Here is a 20,443-nt window from a genome sequence, read left to right as displayed (position 1 = left end):
AGCTGCAGGGTGGGAAATTCCTAGAAATTTTTAGAAATTTGGGGGTCGAGCCCAGGTTTGGGGAAGGGAGGGGAGTTTAGCAAGTTATAATGCCATAAAGTGCACCCTGCAAAGGAGCCATTTTCTCCAGGGGAACTGGTCTTTGTAGATCAGTAATAATTCTGGGAGATCTCCAGTCTCCACCTGGAGGCTGGCAACACTGGTTCAAGCACCCCGTCTCACCAGTAAGTTTTTTGGCTAAGTTGGGATTTGAACCTAGGATTCCTTATAGTCTAAATCAAAAGCTCAAAAAGCTGGGAATATTGGAAGCCCCAACATGTAGCTCCCAATGGGTATCTATGTAGATCTGGGAAACAGAAAGCTGGTTTATTCATATCCACCCAGGCATGGTCTCTTCCTCAGATATTACCTGCCATGTCTTTGCAGGGTGTCGCTTCGGTCATGAGGTCCCCAGTCCTTGGACATCTTCGGTCCCCAGTCCTTGGACAGCTCTCTGGGTTTGGGGACATGACTGCTTTACAGAGTGCCTGAAGCAAAAAAGAAAGAAAGAAAGAAAGAAAGAAAGAAAGAAAGAAAGAAAGAAAGAAAGAAAGAAAGAAAGAAAGAAAGAAAGAAAGAAAGAAAGAAAGCCCAGCTTAAAGTAAATGCTGTCAATGCGATGGGAATTAGTTATCTTGAAAACTAATTAGTTCTCTTGAAAAGCTTGGACTATTTTCATGGGCTCTGTAGCTGTGCAGCCGCTTTTAAGCTAGAGGCAACAAAAAGCCGCTGAAAGCTATTTTGTTGAAATGTTATACAGCAAATTTAATTTTTGACCTGGTGCTTGCACACCTTTACCTAAATTTAATTTTAATTTGGAATGTTGTAGCTAGATGGATATAGATATGCAGGTAGTTTGATGCCATATATTCCAGTAATAATGTTTGTTTCTTAGGGGGGATATAATCTGAGAGGCAATATTTGCAATATGTACATGGAATCCTGTTTCTTCTAGCATTGCAGTAATATAGTCGGTATTATGAAGTTCAGAGAAAATATCTTGGTTAAAGTTTGGTTCTTAATCGAGACCACAGGAGCACTGACCACCCCCCCCCCCCCGTGCTCCAGGTCTGCAGCCAGATCCCTACCCAGGCCAGGACTGTGTCTCAGAGGCAATGTGTGGAAGAACAAGGGGATTCTTGGTCCTAAATGACCTGTGTGTGCATGTCCATGCACATGCACGCCTAGCAAAGCTGGGAAAGAAAACTTCACCCCAGCTCTTGCTATCAGATGTCAGTGTGATATAATTAAAAATGGAAAGCTGCCTCCTACACAGGGTATTTTTGGCAGCATGGAATATTTGATAATGTTTGGCAGTCATTTGACAATATTTGACAGGTCGATTCTTTGGCATCCCAAACTTAGTACCGTATAGACATACTCTGCATTAGCTAATACCTCCGGCACAGATGACATTTGACTTTTTCATAAATGGACACATTTACACACCCGGCTTCTGTAGATAATGACCGCATTCATTGCATACCACTCCTGGTTCCTTTACAGCCCTGGGATTTTTTAAAACGTTTTTTTCAGGAACGAGCCTGCCACTATTAAGAAATCAAGATAAAGCAACTGAGCAGGACATGCTGTTTCAAACAGGGGGGTTAAAATAAACAGGGGGGAAAAAACCCTCACTCAGTAATGCCACGCATCACAATAGCCAGCTAAATATAGTCCTGGATTAGAGAGCCTATTGTTTCCAATCCTGCTATATAAAACTTGGGCTCTCCAGATGGAATGCCACTTGACCTTTTGTGTTCCACCAGCCTGTGGTTGTATTTAACTGATGCCAGAACCACAGGCTGTCCCTTGGAGGTGTCTTGTGTTGACATGACAGGCCCTGGTGCCGTCTCCTGGCCATGTTCCGGAGACACAAGCCCAACGCTTCAGAGCACAAGAGGAATCCTGCCGCTCATGGACCTGCCCTGGCAATGCCCCACAACGACATGAGGTCCTTCTTCAACCTGTCTCAGCTGGTCCTGTCGGCTGGCCACCTGAGACCCCCGCCCGTCCTAAGACATTCAAAAGTCACGTACTTTGAAGTGGAGATTCTGGATGCCCAAAGCAAAAAGCAGATCTGTGTAGTGGACAAGGTAAGCAGGTGTGTATCTCGGTGGGTCTAGGCGATGGAATGCATGATCTAACAATCTGACTTCAGCGCCAGCTGTGTATAAATATGATCTTAATGGAAACTAGTTTTCCTTCTGCAAGATTTAAAAATTTTTGATTCATTTACAGCAGTTTTGTGTCATCCCCCCGTCATCCCATCCCCCCCCCCCGAGCTGCAAAATGTTTTTGACTGATCCTGCTAACAGAATTTGCCAATTGTGGTCGATGCTCACATTGTATATTATATTTAACTGTATACATTAGATAAGACAGTGAAGAAAGGTCTGCTTCAATACAGCCTTTGGTAGTTTCCTTCCTTGCCACCCCCCCCCCCCAATTATTAGTCTCCCCCCAGTCCTTTTTCCCAGCTCTCTCTTCTCCCCTGCCTCCCATTCCTGCTACCTTGTGGGGGTTATGCTCTTAACCCCACTCCCTTTCCTTATTAATCTCCCCTCCATTCCTTGTAGAAAGTCCTTGTAGAAAGTCCCCTTTGTAAGCTCTTTTTCCCTGCTCTCTCTTTTCTTTCTTTCTCCCCCCCTTCCCCAGCCCTTCATTCCTGGATGGGTGGCGGGGTGGTACAGCCAGCCTACTTGCCCAGCCACCCAGCCTGCTGCCCACCCCTGCAAACATGTGGCAACTTGCCATCCTCAGTTTTCTTTCCCATCTGTAACATGGGTTCATTGCTTCCAGAAAGTGCTGCTCAGTCCCTTAATAACATGTTGTGTGTTGTTGTGCTGTATGTGACTAAATGTGTAAACCGTGGTGCTTGCAACGGCTCGATACCCTTTTAGTTCTCGCTTTGTGATCACAGGGGAATAGGAACCTGGAGTGCGATAATTTGCCGGCCCACCTCCAGGCAGTAGCAGGAGATCTCCTGCTATTACAACTGATATCCAGCTGATAGAGATCACTTCCCCTGGAGAAAATGGCTGCTTTGGCCATTGGACTCTATGGCATTGAAGTCCCTCCCCATCCCAAGCCCTGCCCTCCTCAGGCTCCACCCCAAAAACTTCCCGTTGGTGGCGAAGAGGGACCTGGCAACCCTATCAAGTACAGATGTTGTCAGCAGGGGTTTCAACCTCCTGGTGGGGCCTCAAGATCCAGCGCAACTGATCTCCAGACTACAGGGATCAATTCCCCTGGAGAAAATGGCTGCTTTGGAGGGTGGACTCTCTGGCATCACAGCCCTGCTGACCTTCCTCCCCTCCCCAAACTCTGCCTTCCCCAGGGACAGTCCCTGAACCACCAGCAACCTCCCAAGCTAGGAGAGGCAGACAGACTGAAATGCAGAGCATGATGAAGCTGGTCTGGGGAGAGGCTGATTTGGGGAAGCTGTGTTCACCCTCATGGTATTCCCCAAGATTATCACCTTTGCTCGCTCTTTGTAGCTACACTGCCCCTGTGTACAGCGTCTAGTTAGGGCATCCATCAATCCAAGGAATCTCCTCCTCCCCATACTTTACAGTGCACAGCAAGTGAAGAAGAAGTCCATACACCCCAGGTCTCTGGGTGTCACAAAGCAAAGCCAAACCACATTCCTCTTTGGTCCATGAGCAACTAGGTGATCCCTCCCTGCAAGATGTGAGAGGTCAGGCGGGGGCAGAGCAGCCAAGGGGAAGCACCAGAGAGGTCTGCACATGTCCCTTTCAAGCCTTGTTGACCCCTGGCTCTCTGTGCACAACACTGTGGGGGCTGCTGGGGACAGAGACTGTTGCTCACCTGCCCTTGGGCTACAAACAGCCACACACACACCCTTCCACTCCAGCCTAAGCAAATTTAAGTCTCACTGATTTCAATGGAAGAATTGAGCACTTCTTCTTCTTGTTGTTGTTAACCTTATACCCCACCATTCTCCCCAAATGGGGACCCAAAGTGGCTCACATTGTTTTCTCTCCTCCATTTTATCCCCACAGCAGGCTTCAATGGTAGAAGAGGTGATTAGGATTCTATGACCTTAGGCAGATGATGAGAGGGAGGGCATCTTGGCCATCTTCTGAGCATGGAGTAGGGGTCACTGGGGGTGTGGCGGTGTAGTTGTGAATTTCCTGCGATGTGCAGGGGGTTGGACTAGATGACCCTGGTGGTCCCTTCCAACTCTATGATTCTATTGTATGGCCTGGGTCTCCCAGCTCATAGTCCAACACTCTAACCACTATGCTGGCTTAAATGTTCCCATTGAAACCAATGGGACATAGAAGAGCTTAACTATGGCCAGAGCAGGCCCATGGAGCATGAAGTGGCCCAGGTTATTTTTTTCTAACCTCAAAAATGTAAGGTTGGTGAACAGGAAAAAGCAAATGTTTTCTTTCCCCCCTCTCCCACCCTTCTTTCAGATACCACCTTCATCTACTCTTCTGGATGTAAAACATAAGTTCCACAAAGTATGTAAGTACCTGGCTGTTTGCAGTTGGTAAATAAGTTCATTCCAGTCATCTGAGAGCTCACAGCTACATGCTTCGGAGAAACGGTCTCCTGGCAGGATAGGGTTGTGGCACAAGCTGGAAATAGGGTTGCCATGTCCCCCCCCCCCCCCGGATCATTGGTGGGGGATGGGGGGTAGGGTTGCCAGACCCAGGTTGGGAAACTCCTGGAGATTTGGGGATGGAGCCTGGGGAGAACAGGGAGCTCAGTGGGGTACAAAGCCATAGAGTTCACCCTCCAAAGCAGCCATTTTCTCCAGGGGAACTGATCTCTGTTGTCTGGAGATGAGCTGTAACTCTACGGCATCCGTAGCTGGAAGAAAATACTGGGCTTTCTTTGATGTGAAGTGAATACGTAAAGGCCAAAATGCTCTTGTGTTCTCCTCATCTACACATGCTCTCTACATGTTCATTCTGATTTCTGACTGCATTTCACTCAGTCAAGATTAATGAAATGCACTTTCTATCCCATCTGCTAAAAGGTGTTGCTTGGAGTTCTCCTTGAATCACAACTGATCTCCAGACTACAGAGAGCAAGTACTCTGGTGAAAATGGCAGCTTTGGAGGGTGGACTCTATGGTGCTGAGGTCACGCCACTCCCCAAGCCACAGCCTACTCAGGCTTCACCCCAAATCTCCAGGAATTTTCCAGTCTGAACCTGGCAATCCTACTGCTGAAGCCACAGGCCAAGCTTTTGGCCTATCACATCTGTTTGGCCTTGGTTTAAACCCCTGCTTCATCACTGAGTGGTGGAGGGCTGGCTCTCAGACTCCTAGGATTAATATAGTGATGACAGTTGGCCTGGGGATAGGGTTGCCAAGACCGGCCTGGCTATCAGGGGGAGACCTGGTGTGGCTGGGACACGGCGGGTGATCATCAGCGACAGTTTTGACACCACTTCCAGGAAAACACAGAAGTGATGGCACAGCTCTCTAGGAATCACTGGAAGCTCCATGGCAATGGTGATTTCTTCAAAGAAAATTCACCTACTGGCCCCTGGAGGTTCACCAGGGGTGGGGGATCTCTGGCAGTCTTCAAGCGAGTGGTTGGATGAACACTTGCCAGGGGTGCTCTAGGCTGGTCCTACATTAAGCAGGGGGTTGGACTAGATGGTCTGAATGGCCCCTTTCCAACTCTATGATTCTACAGTTCTGTCTCTTGCTCCCGGTGGGCAAATGGCAGCCCTGCTTGGGGGAGGGGGGGTACTTGTATGTTGTCATGAGCTTCCTGGGCACAGTTCTAAGGGAACTTATCACTTAAATTGGTTACTTGATGAAAGTCATTTTTTCAATAAATTCTTTTGTGCGATGAGTAGGGTTGCCAGCTCCGGGTTGGGAAATACCTGGAGATTTTGGGGGTGGTGCCTGAGAAAGGTGGGGTTTAGAGAGGGGGGGGATGTCAATGCCATAGAGTCCAATTGCCAAAGCGGCCATTTTCTCCAGGTGAACTGATCTCTATCGGCTGGCGATCAGTTGTAATAGCAGGAGATCACTAGCTGGCAGCCCTACTTTATCCCCTCTGATCAACAGGACTTCAACATGCTCCACTTTGGCTGGTCATGCTCTCTCTTGCTCTTCAAATGGGTATGGCATTATAGCCTGCTGAGGTCCCTCCCCTCCCCAAACACCTCAGGGGGGCTTAGCTCCGTTCCCAGGGTCACTCCTTGTGGCCCTGAGAGGCAGGGGTGCCCTTATCTCTCTGCAGTCATTCCAAAGTGTTCTTGAGGGTTCTCAGATGACGGAATTCTCTTCCGTCCACCTGAAATGACATTTGGGACCTATCTGTTGAAGACCGAGCAACGTATTCACCAAATGTCCTGATGGGTTTCACTTTCACATAATTTATCTCCCCCAGTAGATATGAAAGACGGAAAGTGAAAGATTACAATTGGACTAGCTACTCTTTCTTCTTCACATTGGACAGCCATTTCAACAGTGAAATTTTGAAAACTTCTCTTTATTTTATTTATAATGCTTTTATCCCACCTTTTCACCCAATTTTAAAATTTTAATTTAAAACATTTTTATGACATCTTTCTAACCGATCAAAATCCCCAAGGCGGCATGCATAAAAACATTAAACATTTGAACAATTAAAAACATTTAAAATTATAAAGCAATACAATAAAAACACATAAACACAAAATCATTTCCATTTATTTATTTTACAATAATCTTCCTGCAGAACTGCAACAGCAACCCTTTCAAAACTAAGCACTTAGAGGTGAGATACTGGTTTTATCTTTTCATTTTACAATTAAAAAAAAATTCTGCCTTCAGCACAGCAGTTTCCTTACACAATAAAACCACACATTCCTTCAAAATCAGTCCTCTTTGTGGCAATTTTTTTTTAATTAATTTTTTTTTAAAGAATGTGTATTTAGCAATACAATTCAGACGAACCTATTATTACTTGTGCTCTGGTAACCATTGCTGGCAATATAGCATTCCAAAATTGAGAATGATATTTGCCAGAGAAGGATTTTGCAGCTATCTCTACTTCAGATCAGTTGGGTCTGGGGGTTAAGGTCTTGGACCAAGATCTGGGAGACTCAGGTTCGAATCCCCCCTCTGCCATGAAAACTTGCTGGATGATTTTGGGCCAGTCACACACTCTCAGCCTAACCTACCTCGCAAGGTTGTTGTGAGGATAAAATGGAGGAGCAGAGAACAATGTATGCTGCTTTGGGTCCCCATCAGGTAGAAAGGTGGGGTACACACTAAGTAAATAGTAAGTGAATGAACCAGCCATGGGTTGTGATTTGGCATTGGAGGGCCGGCAAACACTAACTCAAGTGTGCTAAGGTGGATGTCACTTGGGAGCACTAGTGCAAAGAAGGGTGTGGGAGAGAGGGGAGGGAAAGACTTCAGCAGCCTTCCGATTGCCCCCAGGCTTGGAGGGTCATCGGAAATGAGTCACTGTCTAATGCAGTGGTTCCCAAAATGGGCAGTACCACTCCCTGGGGGGATTACCTAGGGGGGGCACTAAGAGGCAAGAGGGCAGCAGGGGGGTGATAGAGATGGTTCCCTTCAACTGTGCTGTTGGATAGGGTAGGGGGCGCTGGGGTTGAGTTTGTGGAACCAAGCGGGGGGGTGGGAGGTGGCCCGAAACGTTTGGGAACCAACGGTCTAATGTGTAGCTACAATAGGGTTGCCAGCTGTCAGGCCTGTATCTCAGTTAGTTTCGTTTCGTTTTCTCACCAACTTGCCTTCAAGGATTGTTTTGCGTTTTTGGTTTCTTTGAAGCCGACTGTATTCCGTGGGAACCGCGGCGCCTCTGTACTGTTTGTAATCTGTAATCTCATGAAGCTGTACTGTACTGTTGAATGCCTTTTGTCAATGCTTTTATATTATCAAGTGCCAGCCAGTTTGCCCCATTGCTGTCTTAGGTTTTTTTGCTCTGCTTACCTATGCGACCATTAAACCAGCTTCTTTGGACATCTTCGTCTCCTGCTGTGGTTTGTGGTTCTCAATAGGACATGTGCTTACATTAAGACAGCAATGGGGCAAACTGGCTGGCACTTGATAATATAAAAGCATTGAAAAAAGGCATTCAACAGTACCGTACAGCTTCATGAGATTACAGATTACAAACAGTACAGAGGCGCCGCGGTTCCCACGGAATACAGTCGGCTTCAAAGAAACCAAAAACGCAAAACAATCCTTGAAGGCAAGTTGGTGAGAAAACGAAACGAAACTAACTGAGATACAGGCCTGACACCAGCCTCCAGGTACTAAATGGAGATCTCCTGCTATTACAACGGATCTCCAGCAGATAGACATCAGTTCACCTGGAGAAAATGGCCGCTCTGGCAATTGGACTCTATGGCATTGCAGTTCTTCCCCTCCCCAAACCCCGCCCTTCTCAGGTCCTGCCTCCAAAACCTCCTGCCAGTGGCAACCCTAAGCTACAATATGGCTGGGGAGCACAGAACTCCCCACACCCATATACTTGCAGGAAGAATAGAAACTAATTTCCCCACAGGAAGCTCAACTTCCATCCATGCAGTATCTGCAGAACCTGGCCGGCAGGTGAGGCCTGGAGAGCTTCTGAAATTACAACTAGGGTTGCCAACCGCCAGGTACTAGCTGGAGATCTCCTGCTATTACAACAGATCTCCAGCCAATAGAGATCAGTTTCCCTTGAGAAAATGCCCACTTTGGAGGGCGGACTCTATGGCATTATACCCACAGAGGTCCCTCCCCTCCCTAAATCTTGCCCTCCCCAGTCGCCACCCCCAGATCTCTAGGAATTATCCAACCCTGAGTTGGCAACCCTACAGAGCTTGTGACTGACCTCGCATTTGCTGACAGAGTGACTGGATTTTATGCTCTAATCTTTTAAAAAATGCTTTGGTATGCAACATCTGTGTACCTCAATTCCCTGTACAGGTCCTCAGTGGTATCCGTCTCGTGTAGGCCTGCGACTAGAACGCAGTAAGTGTTCCTTGTGTTGCAAAGAAATCAAAAAGAGATTTTTTTTCCCCCCATAGCAAAACTGAATTTCAATATTCTGGGTTGATTCCTGGGAATTAGTTGCGCTAGTAGAGGCACTTTCCTCCTGTGGAAGAGCCAGCATGGTGTAGAGGTTAAGAGTGGTGGTTAGGAGCCGTGGACTCTGATCTGGAAAACCAGGTTTGATTCCCCACTCCTCCACATGAGCGGCGGAGGCTAATCTGGTGAACTAGGTTGGTTTCCCCACTCCTCCACACGAAGCCAGCTGGGTGACCTTGGGCTACTCACACTCTCTCAGCCTCACCTATCTCACAGGGTGTCTGTTGTGGGGAGGGGAAGGGAAGGTGATTGTAAGCCGGTTTGATTCTTTCTAAAGTGGTAGAGAAAGTTGGCATATAAAAGCCAATTCTCCTTCTTCTTTCACTGATGCAAGAGTCTTCCTCCATTGGAAGGAAGTACCTCTTCTAGTGCAACAGATCCACAGGATCTGACTGGGCATGAGAGGAGGGGCTGTTGCTCAGTGGTAGAATGTCTGCTTGACATTCAGAAGGTTCCAGGTTCGATCCCTGGCATCTTCAGTCGAAAGGAACAGATAGCAGTTGATGCGAAGGACCTTTGCCTGAGACCCTAGAAAGCTGCCGCCAGCCTGAGCAGACAATACTGACCTTGATGGACTGATTCGGTATAAGGCAGCTTCGTGTGTTTATGAGGGAAGATTTCTGTAGATGCCATTATATGTTTTTTTTACAGTATTGACCACACTGGAATATATTTGTGCTCATGACAAAGAAAGTGTCAGGATCCTTTTTCTGATGTGGCTATTTCGTGGCCAAGAATTAGTTTTGTCAGAAGACGTGAAGAAGAGGTCATGGTCAAAGATCAGACTTCCATCTGAATGCTGTTTAGTTCATCCCCAACTTTTTTGTTGATAATTGGTGATCCAGAGGACAAAACTTGAGGTTGTCAGTACTGGACCTGAGTGCATGTGACCCTTTGCATAAATTTGGATTAAAATATAGTGTGTGAACTGGGCTTCATACACAGCAGCTGGTCGACAAGTTCCCATGCTCAATGGGCATTCAGATGTCATACGAGGCAGGCTTCAGTTTGCTCTGATGAGCATGGGACATGAGTAAGGATTCCTGGTTGGAAACCGTTTCTAGTTCCCCATAGTGGGGACGGGGACGGGGACTTGGAGCTTTAGTCCCTTACAAACTGGGATTCTGAACAAGGATTATATTGTGGCTTACAATTCCAGTCTGTGGGGAGTAAACAAACTCCAATTCATCCGGGGGCATGCTTTTCTGAGTCATAGGGAACCGGAGTTCATTTCAAACTCGGGATTCTTAATTGCACTTCGTGGGAGAAGGGAGGATGAAGGATGGCGAGAGAAGCAAGCCGCGTTCAAGCACATCACAGCAAACGGCAGTTTAGTGTGACTTCTGAATGAAGCCTGCTTGCTTTCTGCTTGTCAGAGACTCGCTTGAAATTGGACCATGCTGAACACATGAACACCAAGTTGATGTTTTATGTCATGAGTTCTTCCTTCTTGGTTCTTCTAGATGGGTCCTATTTGAAAGATTCTGTCAACATAAAAAGCCTTGCCACCTCTTCTATCATTACGCTGTATTTCACAGACATGGGCCAGCAGGTCAGCTGGACAACAGTAAGTTTTACCTTTGGATAAAACACACCCAAACGTGAGAGTTGTGTACTTGCATTAGCAGGTTCTTCTCTGTGGTGTAGTGTAGTGTAGGGTAGTTTAGCATAGTGTGTTATAGTGTAGTGTAGTGTTTAAGAATGGTGGACTCTACTCTGTTTAACCGGGTGGTTTCCTCAGTCCTCCACATGAGCAGCAGCTTCTAATGTGGTGAACCAGGTTGATTTCCCCACTCCTCCACATGAGCGGTGGACTCTAATCTGTAGAACTGGGTTTGATTCCCCACTCCTCCACGTGAAGCCTGCTGGGTGACCTTGGGCCAGTCACAGTTCTCTCAGAACTCTCTCAGCCTCACCTACCTCACAAGGTGTATGTTGTGGGGAGGGGAAGGGAAGGAGCTTGTGAACTGGTTTGATTCTCTTTAAAAGGTAGAGACAGACAGCATATAAAAACCAACTCTTCTATGTGAACTTTCATGCATCCTCTCATCCTTCAGCTGCGCATACCAGGGGGTCATTGGGACTGAACTGGAATATTCATTCCAGATACTCCAATCCACTCTGGATTTTTTGGTGGTTTGGAACAAAAACAATCATAACAAACATTTTTTTATTGTCGAAGGCTTTCACGGTCAGAGTTCATTGGTTCTTGTAGGTCAGTGGTCGGCAAACCGCGGCTCTCGAGCCGCATGCGGCTCTTTGGCCCCTTGAGTGTGGCTCCTCTGCATCCCTGCACCCAGCCAGGCAGAGGCGCCACCCTCCAGCCGGACTCCAGCGTGCCCCAGGCGGGAGGAGCCAGCAGGCGAGCGAGAGGCGGCTGCCTCACGTGCAACCGGGCCACTCTCCAGCCCCCAGCGGGAACGGGCCGGGGGAGGCGGGGGCCCGGCCCTCCCGAAGCCCCCTCCCCACGCTCAGCTGCCGGAGGAGGAGGAGGAGGGGGCGGCGGTGCCGTGCCTCTGCCAGGAGGGTCTGCCGTGAGCAGTGCCCACCCCTGGGCGGAGCCAGCCCGGCAGGAAGGGGCCGGGCCAACCGTTTGAATGCTGGGCACGCAGGCGGGCTCCCGGAGTTGTGGAGAGGAATGTGGGCGCGGCGGGGCGGTGGGGCAGCGGGGCGGCGGGCAAGCTCCCGGGCCAGCACTTCCGTGCGGCGCAGCCAACCCCCCGCTCCGAGCTGGCGCCGGTGCCACGGGCCCCCCAGCGCCATGATGGCCTCCCTCCTCACATGGCCAGCTTTCCCCTGTGTCCCAGGAAAGTCCCCTGCCTTGCCCTGCTCGGCCGGGAGGGTCCCGGCGCTTCCCTGCCTGGCCCTGAGCTCTGCCAACCCAGGCCCCACGCTGGTGCTGCAGGGGAGGGCGCCCTCCCGGTGAGGGCGGGCAGGGAGGAGCAAATAGGACGGTGGCTCTCAAAAGAAATCTCAATCGTTCTACTCTTGATATTTGGCTCTTTTCACTAATGAGTTTGCCGACCACTGTTGTAGGTTATCCGGGCTGTGTGACCGTGGTCTTGGTATTTTCTTTCCTGACGTTTCGCCAGCAGCTGTGGCAGGCATCTTCACAGGAGTCACACTGAAGGACAGGGTCTCTCAGTGTCAAGGGTGTAGGAAGAGTAATATATAGTCAGAAAGGGGTTGGGTTTGAGCTGACAATACTTTTGCAGGACAATACTCAGCTCAAACCCAACCCCTTTCTGACTATATATTACTCTTCCTACACCCTTGACACTGAGAGACACTGTCCTTCAGTGTTACTCCTCTGAAGATGCCTGCCACAGCTGCTGGCGAAACGTCAGGAAAGAAAATACCAAGACCACGGTCACACAGCCCGGATAACCTACAAGATCCAAAAAACAATCATAGTTATAAGGCCTACTCCAGGCCTCAGTATACTCACAACAGTGCTGTGAAATAAGAATATCATTCTGTTTTCTGGATAGAAGGCTGATACAGCATTCCCAAAGGCTTCTCCAGAGATCTGTTAGTAAGGTTAGATTTGAATCTTATTTCATGGGATCAAGTTAAGGTTGCCAACCTCCTGGTGCGACCCAGATATCTCCTGGAATTACAACTGATCTCCAGACCAAAGAGATCAGTTCCCCTAAGGTTCTCCCTCCCATCTCCAACCCCCCCCCCAGGCTGCACCCTCAAATCTCCAGGATTTCCCCAACCTGGAAATGGCAACTGTAGGTCGTCCAACCTTCTAATTGGTGCAGGTCGGCCATTCAAGATGGACATAATCGCAAGCCTAGTTAAAAGTTACGGCCCTCTTGTGCAGAAGGCTCCGAAACATTTCCATGTGGCAGTGCTCCATGAGTTGGACTGATCTCCAGCCGATAGAGATCAGTTCACCTGGAGGAAATGGCTACTTTGGCATTGAAGCCCCTTCCCTCCCCAAACCACACCCTCCTCAGGCTCCGCCCCAAAAACCTCCTGCTGGTGGCGAACAGGGACCTGGCAACCCTACTGGTTGGGGTGGAGGGAGACAAGCTGCATAGTCCCCAGCAGGCAGGTTCCAGCAGGGAAGGATGGGGCAGCCCCTAGGAGTGAACCTTGGGTTGGCAACCTCCAGGTAAGAGTTGGAGGATTACAGCTGGTCTCCAGATGACCTGCAATCCTGGAATTCTCCTGGAACTTCAACTGATCTCTGGGCTGCAGAGACCAGTTCCCCTGGAGAAAAATGGCTTCCTTGGGAGGGTGGATTCTGTGGCATTATACCCCACCGAGCTCCCTCCCCTCCCCAACCCCACCCTTCCTAGGCTCCATCCCCAAAATCTCCAGGAATTTCCCAACCCAGAGTTGGCAACCCCAGGTGAAGTTTTGGAGAGCAGGCATGTGTGCGTGGGGGATGCCTTTGGTTTCCTTGTAGGGTTGTCAGGTCCCTCTTCACTTAGGGGACCTGAGGAGCCTGAGCCTGAGGAGGGCGGGGTTTGGGGAGGGGAGGGACTTCAATGCCATAGAATTCAATTGTTGAACTGGCCATTTTCCGTAGGTGAACTGATCTCTATTGGCTGGAGATCCGTGGTAATAGCAGGAGGTCTCCAGCTAGTACCTGGAGGTTGGCAACCCTATTCCCTGAGTCATGGAGCAGTTGCTGTGTCACCTGGCCGGGTCTGTAATGCTGCATTCTTTGGAAGACGCTTCATGAGAGATCTTGGAGTCTGGCTGCCCAAAGTCCCCGTTTGACACCCCAGCTCCTGGCTTTGTCTGACAAACCCGAAGTCAGAAAGTGGCCTTAATACAAGCAGAAATGCAGAGTCACTGGCGCTATAAATTGAACCCCTGACCTCACACCAACCAAGCAGGCAGATAACGCTTATGGTCTAATCTGGAGATTATCTCTGGTGTTCATGGAATCAAGAATTGATAAACATTCTCTCTTGCTCTGATTGTGCCATATATAAATAGAAGTCACACAGAAGCATACTAAGCATGCAGTACATTTTGTATGAGTTGGGCCTGGACTCTTTTGTACTCCAGTTTCATGGTTTAAGAAACTAAATCCCATGCTTTAGATAATATACAGAGCAGCTGTTTTTTCTCGTTATTGCTACTTTAAAAAATACATTCGCCCATCCTGTTTATACCAAGAAGCACTTTTAGTTATTTTCTGCTCCTGCCTCCATTTGGTTGTGTAACTAACTCACCTTCCCTTGGAGCCCTGCCAAAGTTTTCCAAGGGCATTGCTAGCTTTGCATGGTGTAGTGGTTAAAAATGGTGGTTTGGAGCGGTGGACTCTGATCTGGAGAACTGGGTTTCATTCCCCACTCCTCCACATGAGCGGCAGACGCTAATCTGGTAAATTGGGTTGGTTTCCCTACTCTTCCACATGAAGCCTGCTGGGTGACCTTGGGCTAGTCACAGTTCTCTTAGAGCTCTCTCAGTCTCACCTAACTCACAGGGTGTCTGTTGTGGGAAGGGGAAGGGAAGGTGATTGTAAGCCGGTTTGATTCCTTCTTAAGTGATAGTCGACATATAAAAAACTCCTCCTCCTCCTCTTTTTCTTAAGTGATAGAGAAAGTCGGCATATAAAAACTTTGAGAAAAAGCATATTTGGAATAATAACCCATTTGCTCAAAATATTCTGCTAAACAATCGTTTTGTAGATGATCTCCTATTCTTATTTGACTCTGAAAATGCATTCAATTTTTTTTTTATTTGGATTAATTCCCTTGATGAACATCTGAAATTCACTGGGACATGCAGTGCATCCCATATTCAATTTCTGGATTTGGAAGTTTTTGTCTCTCATGATCGCACACTAGCAGTGAGACCATTTAAAAAACCTATGTCTAAGGAATGATTTTTAGATCCTATCACCCTGGACACCTGAAAAGTGCCATTTAGTCAATTCCTCTGTTTAAAACGGAATTCTACTAATATAGATGACTTTGATATAGCCGCAAAACAACTTACATCTAGCTTCATTCAAAGAAGCTATCCTAAACAAATAGTAGATGATGCTAGAAAAAAAAGCAGACGCACAAGAACGCAGTACTTTATTAAATACAACCAACATCATACAAAAGAATAATGTTTTCTGCTCTCTGCTATATAGCCGCCACTCTGGAGCAATCCAAAGCATTATCAGAAAACCCTGGCGCGTCTTGTCCACTAGACCAGGCTGTTCTGAAAGCCCGGTATTCGGCTTACACAGATCACAGTCTATAAGGGATCAGTTAGTAAAATCGGATATCTTACCTCGACCATCTACTCCCCATGTAATTGGACATTATCCCTGTGGATCATGCACTGTATGTGCACTCAGTTTACCGGTTAAAGAATTCAGTTCCACAACCTCTAACTTCTGGTTTAAACTGAAACATTTCTCAAATTGTTCTACCAGTCGGGTTGTTTACGCCATTACATGTGGTTGTGGGAAACTGTACATAGGCAGTACAATAAGACCCGTGAAACTCTGTATTGGAGACACATATCCTGCATACGTTCATGTGTACTAGATACACCCCTTGTTATGCATTTAATTGAGAAAAAACATAATGAAAATGACCTAAGGTTTTTTGTGATATAGGTATATAAAGGTAACCAATTTGATACCCAAAATGCACAGAAAATACTCCTTTTTAATTCATCCACCTTTTTAATTCCATCTCTCCATATGGATTGAATAATGAATTAGAGTTTGCTTGTTTCATTTGATTTTGTGAGCTGCTCTACCTTTAAAACAACAGATACATGGGAGTTACCCCCGGACCGTTAATATAATTTAAAATCCACGCCCATAGGCTTCACTAAAATCATTTCTCTAAAAATACGCCTGGTTACACAGTTTCATTCAGCAAGAGCAGCCTGCAGGGCGCAAGAAATTTGAGAGAAAAATAACCTGAGGTAAAGAATTATTTTCAATGTGCCTGCTCTTCTGCTTTTATGACTGAGAGGACAATTCTAATGGTTGCTGCTATTACTATTGCCTTGTTTATATTGTTTCTTATTCTAGTATTTGGCTGAAGAAGCCACAAATTGTGGTGAAAATGTGATAATTAATCCGGAGACCATTACCTATCTTGTATATGCCAAATGCACGTATGCTTCCATGCAGCGTTAATTCCGTGAGAGTACAGCCCGCCTTCTAGTCAAACTTACAAGAATGCCCTTGATGGAAAGACTTTGCTCTTGAAGGCTACTACAGTGTTCTATTAAGTATATAGACACTTTGGACTTAACTGTTGAATTGTCCATCAAATCATTTTTTGTAAATATCTGTATTAGTAAGTTGCATTCCACTGCGAATTGCACCTCGTTGTAAATATTTATAGATAAGATTTTTTTGTTCATTGTCTTTTGCACTGTCTTCGTTTACCTTCACCATTGTTAGTAAATTTGCACAGTATTTCTATACCAATTAGTCATGAGTTATTAAGCCTTTATACTGATGTTTGTCTAACCTCCAGGTACGAGCTGGAGATCTCCTGCTATTACAACTGATCTCCAGTCGATAGAGATTAGTTCACCTAGAGAAAATGGCCGCTTTGGCAATTGGACTCTATGGCATTGAAGTCCCTCCCCTCCCCAAACCCCACCCTCCTCAGGCTCCACCCCAAAAATTTCTCGCTGGTGGTGAAGAGGGACCTGATCCCATCTACTGATCCCATTAGGGGACTGCGTGTGTTGGGTATGTCATTGAGCCCATTACGATCAGTTGGCACAGTGGAAGAGCCTCTGCTTTGCAAGCAGAAAGTCCCAAGTGTAATCTCTAGCATCTCCAGTTAAAGGGCCAGGCAGCAGGTGATGCGAAAGGCCTTCACCTGAGACCCTGGAGAGCTGCTGCCGGCCAGCGTAGATTACTGACCTTGACGGGCCAAGGGTCTCATTCAGTACAAGGCACCTTCATGTGTGTGAGATGTCTGTTTCTTTTTCTTCCTTCCAGGTTTTCCTAACGGAATATACTGGCCCTCTTCTAATCTATCTGCTCTTTTACCTCCGTCTCTCCAGTGTTTATGAGGCAAAAGAGAGTGCCAGAAGCGTCCGCCATCCCACTGTTCAGTGAGTAAGAATAGTCTGCACTCAGGGCACGTGTGTGAAAGCAGACCTCCAGATTCTACAGCCTTGCTAGCTGGGAGTCTGCCAACCACGCATATTGTGAGTGCACAGTCCCCACATGTGTAGTTTGCCCACATGGAAGCCATACATGTTTGGGAAAATCCATGTGTTGCCTGATTCACATGAAAAGGGGACTGCAGGTGTTGGGTATGTCATTGAGCCCAATACGTGTACTTGGCAACTTCTCAGTTCATTTGGCTGTAACCTCTGAAGAGGGCGAAGGCAACATTTTAAGTACGGCAGGGATGGCTTGAAAGCGCCTTTGCTGCCCTGAATTTTTTCTGACCTTATGGGATAAGGGGGTGTGACCTCTTGGTTAATGATTTCACTAATATACTTTCCTCCCACAGTCCCCAGAACAGTTCTGCAGCAGTTTTAAAGCATGCTTTTTTTAAAAAAAAAAGTGAAGATAAACATTTACATGAACCTATCAACTAATCAATCTGTCACTTAAAAATAAAGTTGGGAAATGGTGGAGACTCCACCTGAGAAGTCAGGAGCTGGCCAGGATTGAAGGATGAAATTCAGAGTTTGATTTGCAAGATTTGTCTGTACAAAAGGAAAGTGGCAAAACTTCCAAGTTTATCATTTGCAGATGAAGAACCACCTCTTTCCATGGTTAAGAATGCCTTCCCACCCTTTTATTTTCATTCATAGCACTGCTTGTTTTTTTCACCGTTGACTTCGCTCCAATGACAATGAAACCAGCATCTTCTTCAGCTCTAGGGTTGCCAAACTCCAGGTACTAGCTGGAGATCTCCTGCTATTACAACTGATCTCCAGCCGATAGAGACCAGTTCACCTGGAGAACATGGCCGCTTTGGCAGTTGGACTCTATGGCGTTGAAGTCCCTCCCCTCCCCAAACCTCGCCCTCCTCAGGCTCTGCCCCAAAAAATCTCCCGCCGGTGACAAAGAGGGACTTGGCAACCCTATTCAGCTCACTGGAAGGAAGCTCTATGCAGGTGACCAGAAATGTTCACATGAAGAGAGAGGGACAGAGGGGCAGGTGCAATCCCAGCCTACATGTGTCGATTGAAGCTTCTTTGCACATGTGCACAACCGTGCACTGGCTCTACAGGAACCACCTGCACTCATTCATTTTGATAGGTAGAGATTGCATATGAAGAACTACATATGTTGTGGTGTGGAGTCCCTTGTGCTGAAGTTACAATCAAAGTGAGGAGGTTGTTTGTGGACTAGCAAGTCCAGTGCCGCACATTCATTTGTCCCCAGTTTGCTAACTCCACAATTTGTAGCACAGCTCAGGCTTCCATCTTTTTTGCATCATTTTGTCTATAAAGTTAAGCTTGAAGTCCTAAAACCTGGAGCACTGAAGTTACTGTCCCTTAACATCTGCATCAAAGTAGTACCATAGTTGCAATTCTGAGAGAGCTTCCTCAGTTCATAGGGTTGCCAACCTCCAGGTACTAACTGGAGATTCACCTGGATCAGTTCACCTGGAAAAAATGACCGCTTTGGCAATTGGACTCTATGGCATTGAAGTCCCTCCCCTCCCCAAACCCCGCCCTCCTCAAGCTCCACCCCACAAACCTCCCTCCCGTTGCGAAGAGGGACCTGGCAAGAAAGAAAGAAAGGGACGGAGGGAGGGAAAGAAAAGGAGGGAGGGAGACAGAGAAATAAAGAAAGGGAGACAGAAAAAGAGGGAGAGAGGGAGAGAAAGAAAAGGAGAGTGACAGAAAAAGAGGGAGAAAAGAGAAAAGCCTTTCCCCCTACACACATCTGGCCGCACACATGGCCCTGCGCGATCAAGCCGAAGCTCCCCCACACACCAGGTCGCACAGTCGGCCCCGCGGCCCTACACAACCGAGCCAAATCCCCCCCACACACACACCCAGTCACACAAGCGGCCCAGTGGCCCAGCGCGACTGGACCGAAGCTCCCGCCCCACGCCTGGCCGTGCTGCGCGACAGGGTCGAAGCCTTCCCCACTCCTTCCCTGGCCACACACAGGCCCCAGGAAGCCCAGAAAAGGTCGGGGGAAAGGGGGGCTAGGGGGGAAAGGGGGAAAGGGGGACTAGGGGGAAAATGGGGACTAGGTGCCTTGACCCTGCAGATCGGATAAAAGCCCTCCGGGGGCCGGATCCGGCCCATGGGCCGTATGTTTGACACCCCTGGGTTAGAGTGTCAGTCTATGATCTGGGAGGCCCAGGTTAAATTTCCACTCTGTCATGGAAGCTTGCTGAATGATTAGGGTTGCCAGCTCGGGGCTGGAAAATACTTGATGATTTTGGGGGTGGGGCTAAGGATGGTGGGGCTTGGGGAGGGGAGGAGAGGAGCACGACGTAAGCCAATTTGGGTCCCCATTGGGGATAAAGGCATCATATAAAAGAAGTAAAATAAAATTAAAATGTTCCTTCATTTAATAATAATACTTGGCATTTACCCAAGTAACCTTTCCAAGAGGCCAGGGAGGGAGGTCTATAGCATTTGCCCTATATTGCAACATGGGGGCAGGGGGGTGGGGCAGCAGCAAACGTGGCTTGCCAAAGCCCCTTCGAGGGAGTCCAAGGCGGAAGCCAGATTTGAACTGGAGGCAGTCTGGTTCAGAGCACATCAGCTCTGTCTTGGTGCTGCTGTAGCCGAGATTTTAGACAGGACTGTATCAAAAGCAGCTGTGGCGCCCTTCATGTTTCTTTCCCTTTCTTTGTCCTTTCTCCAGCCTGGCCTGCATTTGCCACTGTTTGCATTACCTCCGGCATCTCCTGGAGACCCTTTTTGTGCACAAGATTTCTGAAGGGCAAACGCCGCTGAAGAACCTGATCAAGGTGATTTTTGCATGTCAAAGATGACCTGGCGGAGATCCCCCCCCCCAGCCCCGTACACTGAGCACACCTGACGCTTCAAGCACCCGACATGTCAACCAATGTAAATAAGCACGGTTCCATCTGCTGGACAGAACTGTGAAGGTTACTCTTGCCAAAGATGGGACTCCTGTGACCCAAACCGAGCACTTCCTGGGAGTCACGGTTGCTGCTCTATATTGAAGGCAGGAGGTGTTATAGGCAGCTAATGAAACAAATGTCATCAGCCCAGCCGACAAATCCTCTGAAAACTGTATTTGGGATGCCATCAGATGTATGGTATTGGCCCATCAGTTTTAGAGATGACCTTTAAAATAAAGGAGGAGAAGGCGGAGGGAGTGGGCGAGGGAATGAGCCAGAGACATCCTTAGGCAGCTGCCAAGGG

The 20,443-nt window shown here is 47.8% G+C and overlaps 1 protein-coding gene across 1 annotated transcript in view; it reads left to right on the top strand.

Annotated features, from left to right (window-relative positions):
• The first annotated feature begins 1,674 nt into the window (after positions 1-1,674).
• Positions 1,675-20,443, top strand: part of TECRL (trans-2,3-enoyl-CoA reductase like) — a 69,200-nt gene continuing 50,431 nt past the window's right edge. Inside the window, exons 1-6 of the mRNA XM_056857843.1 lie at positions 1,675-2,135; positions 4,485-4,536; positions 8,963-9,007; positions 10,588-10,691; positions 17,064-17,179; positions 19,917-20,022. Of these exons, the coding sequence (XP_056713821.1) occupies positions 1,902-2,135; positions 4,485-4,536; positions 8,963-9,007; positions 10,588-10,691; positions 17,064-17,179; positions 19,917-20,022 (657 nt within the window). The 5' untranslated portion in view covers positions 1,675-1,901. The remainder of the gene's footprint in view (positions 2,136-4,484; positions 4,537-8,962; positions 9,008-10,587; positions 10,692-17,063; positions 17,180-19,916; positions 20,023-20,443) is intronic.

Source organism: Euleptes europaea, chromosome 11 (assembly GCF_029931775.1).
Source record: "Euleptes europaea isolate rEulEur1 chromosome 11, rEulEur1.hap1, whole genome shotgun sequence".
Classification (NCBI taxonomy): domain Eukaryota; kingdom Metazoa; phylum Chordata; class Lepidosauria; order Squamata; family Sphaerodactylidae; genus Euleptes; species Euleptes europaea.
Note: the sequence above shows the minus strand (reverse complement) of the source record. Positions and strands in the feature narration are given on the sequence as shown.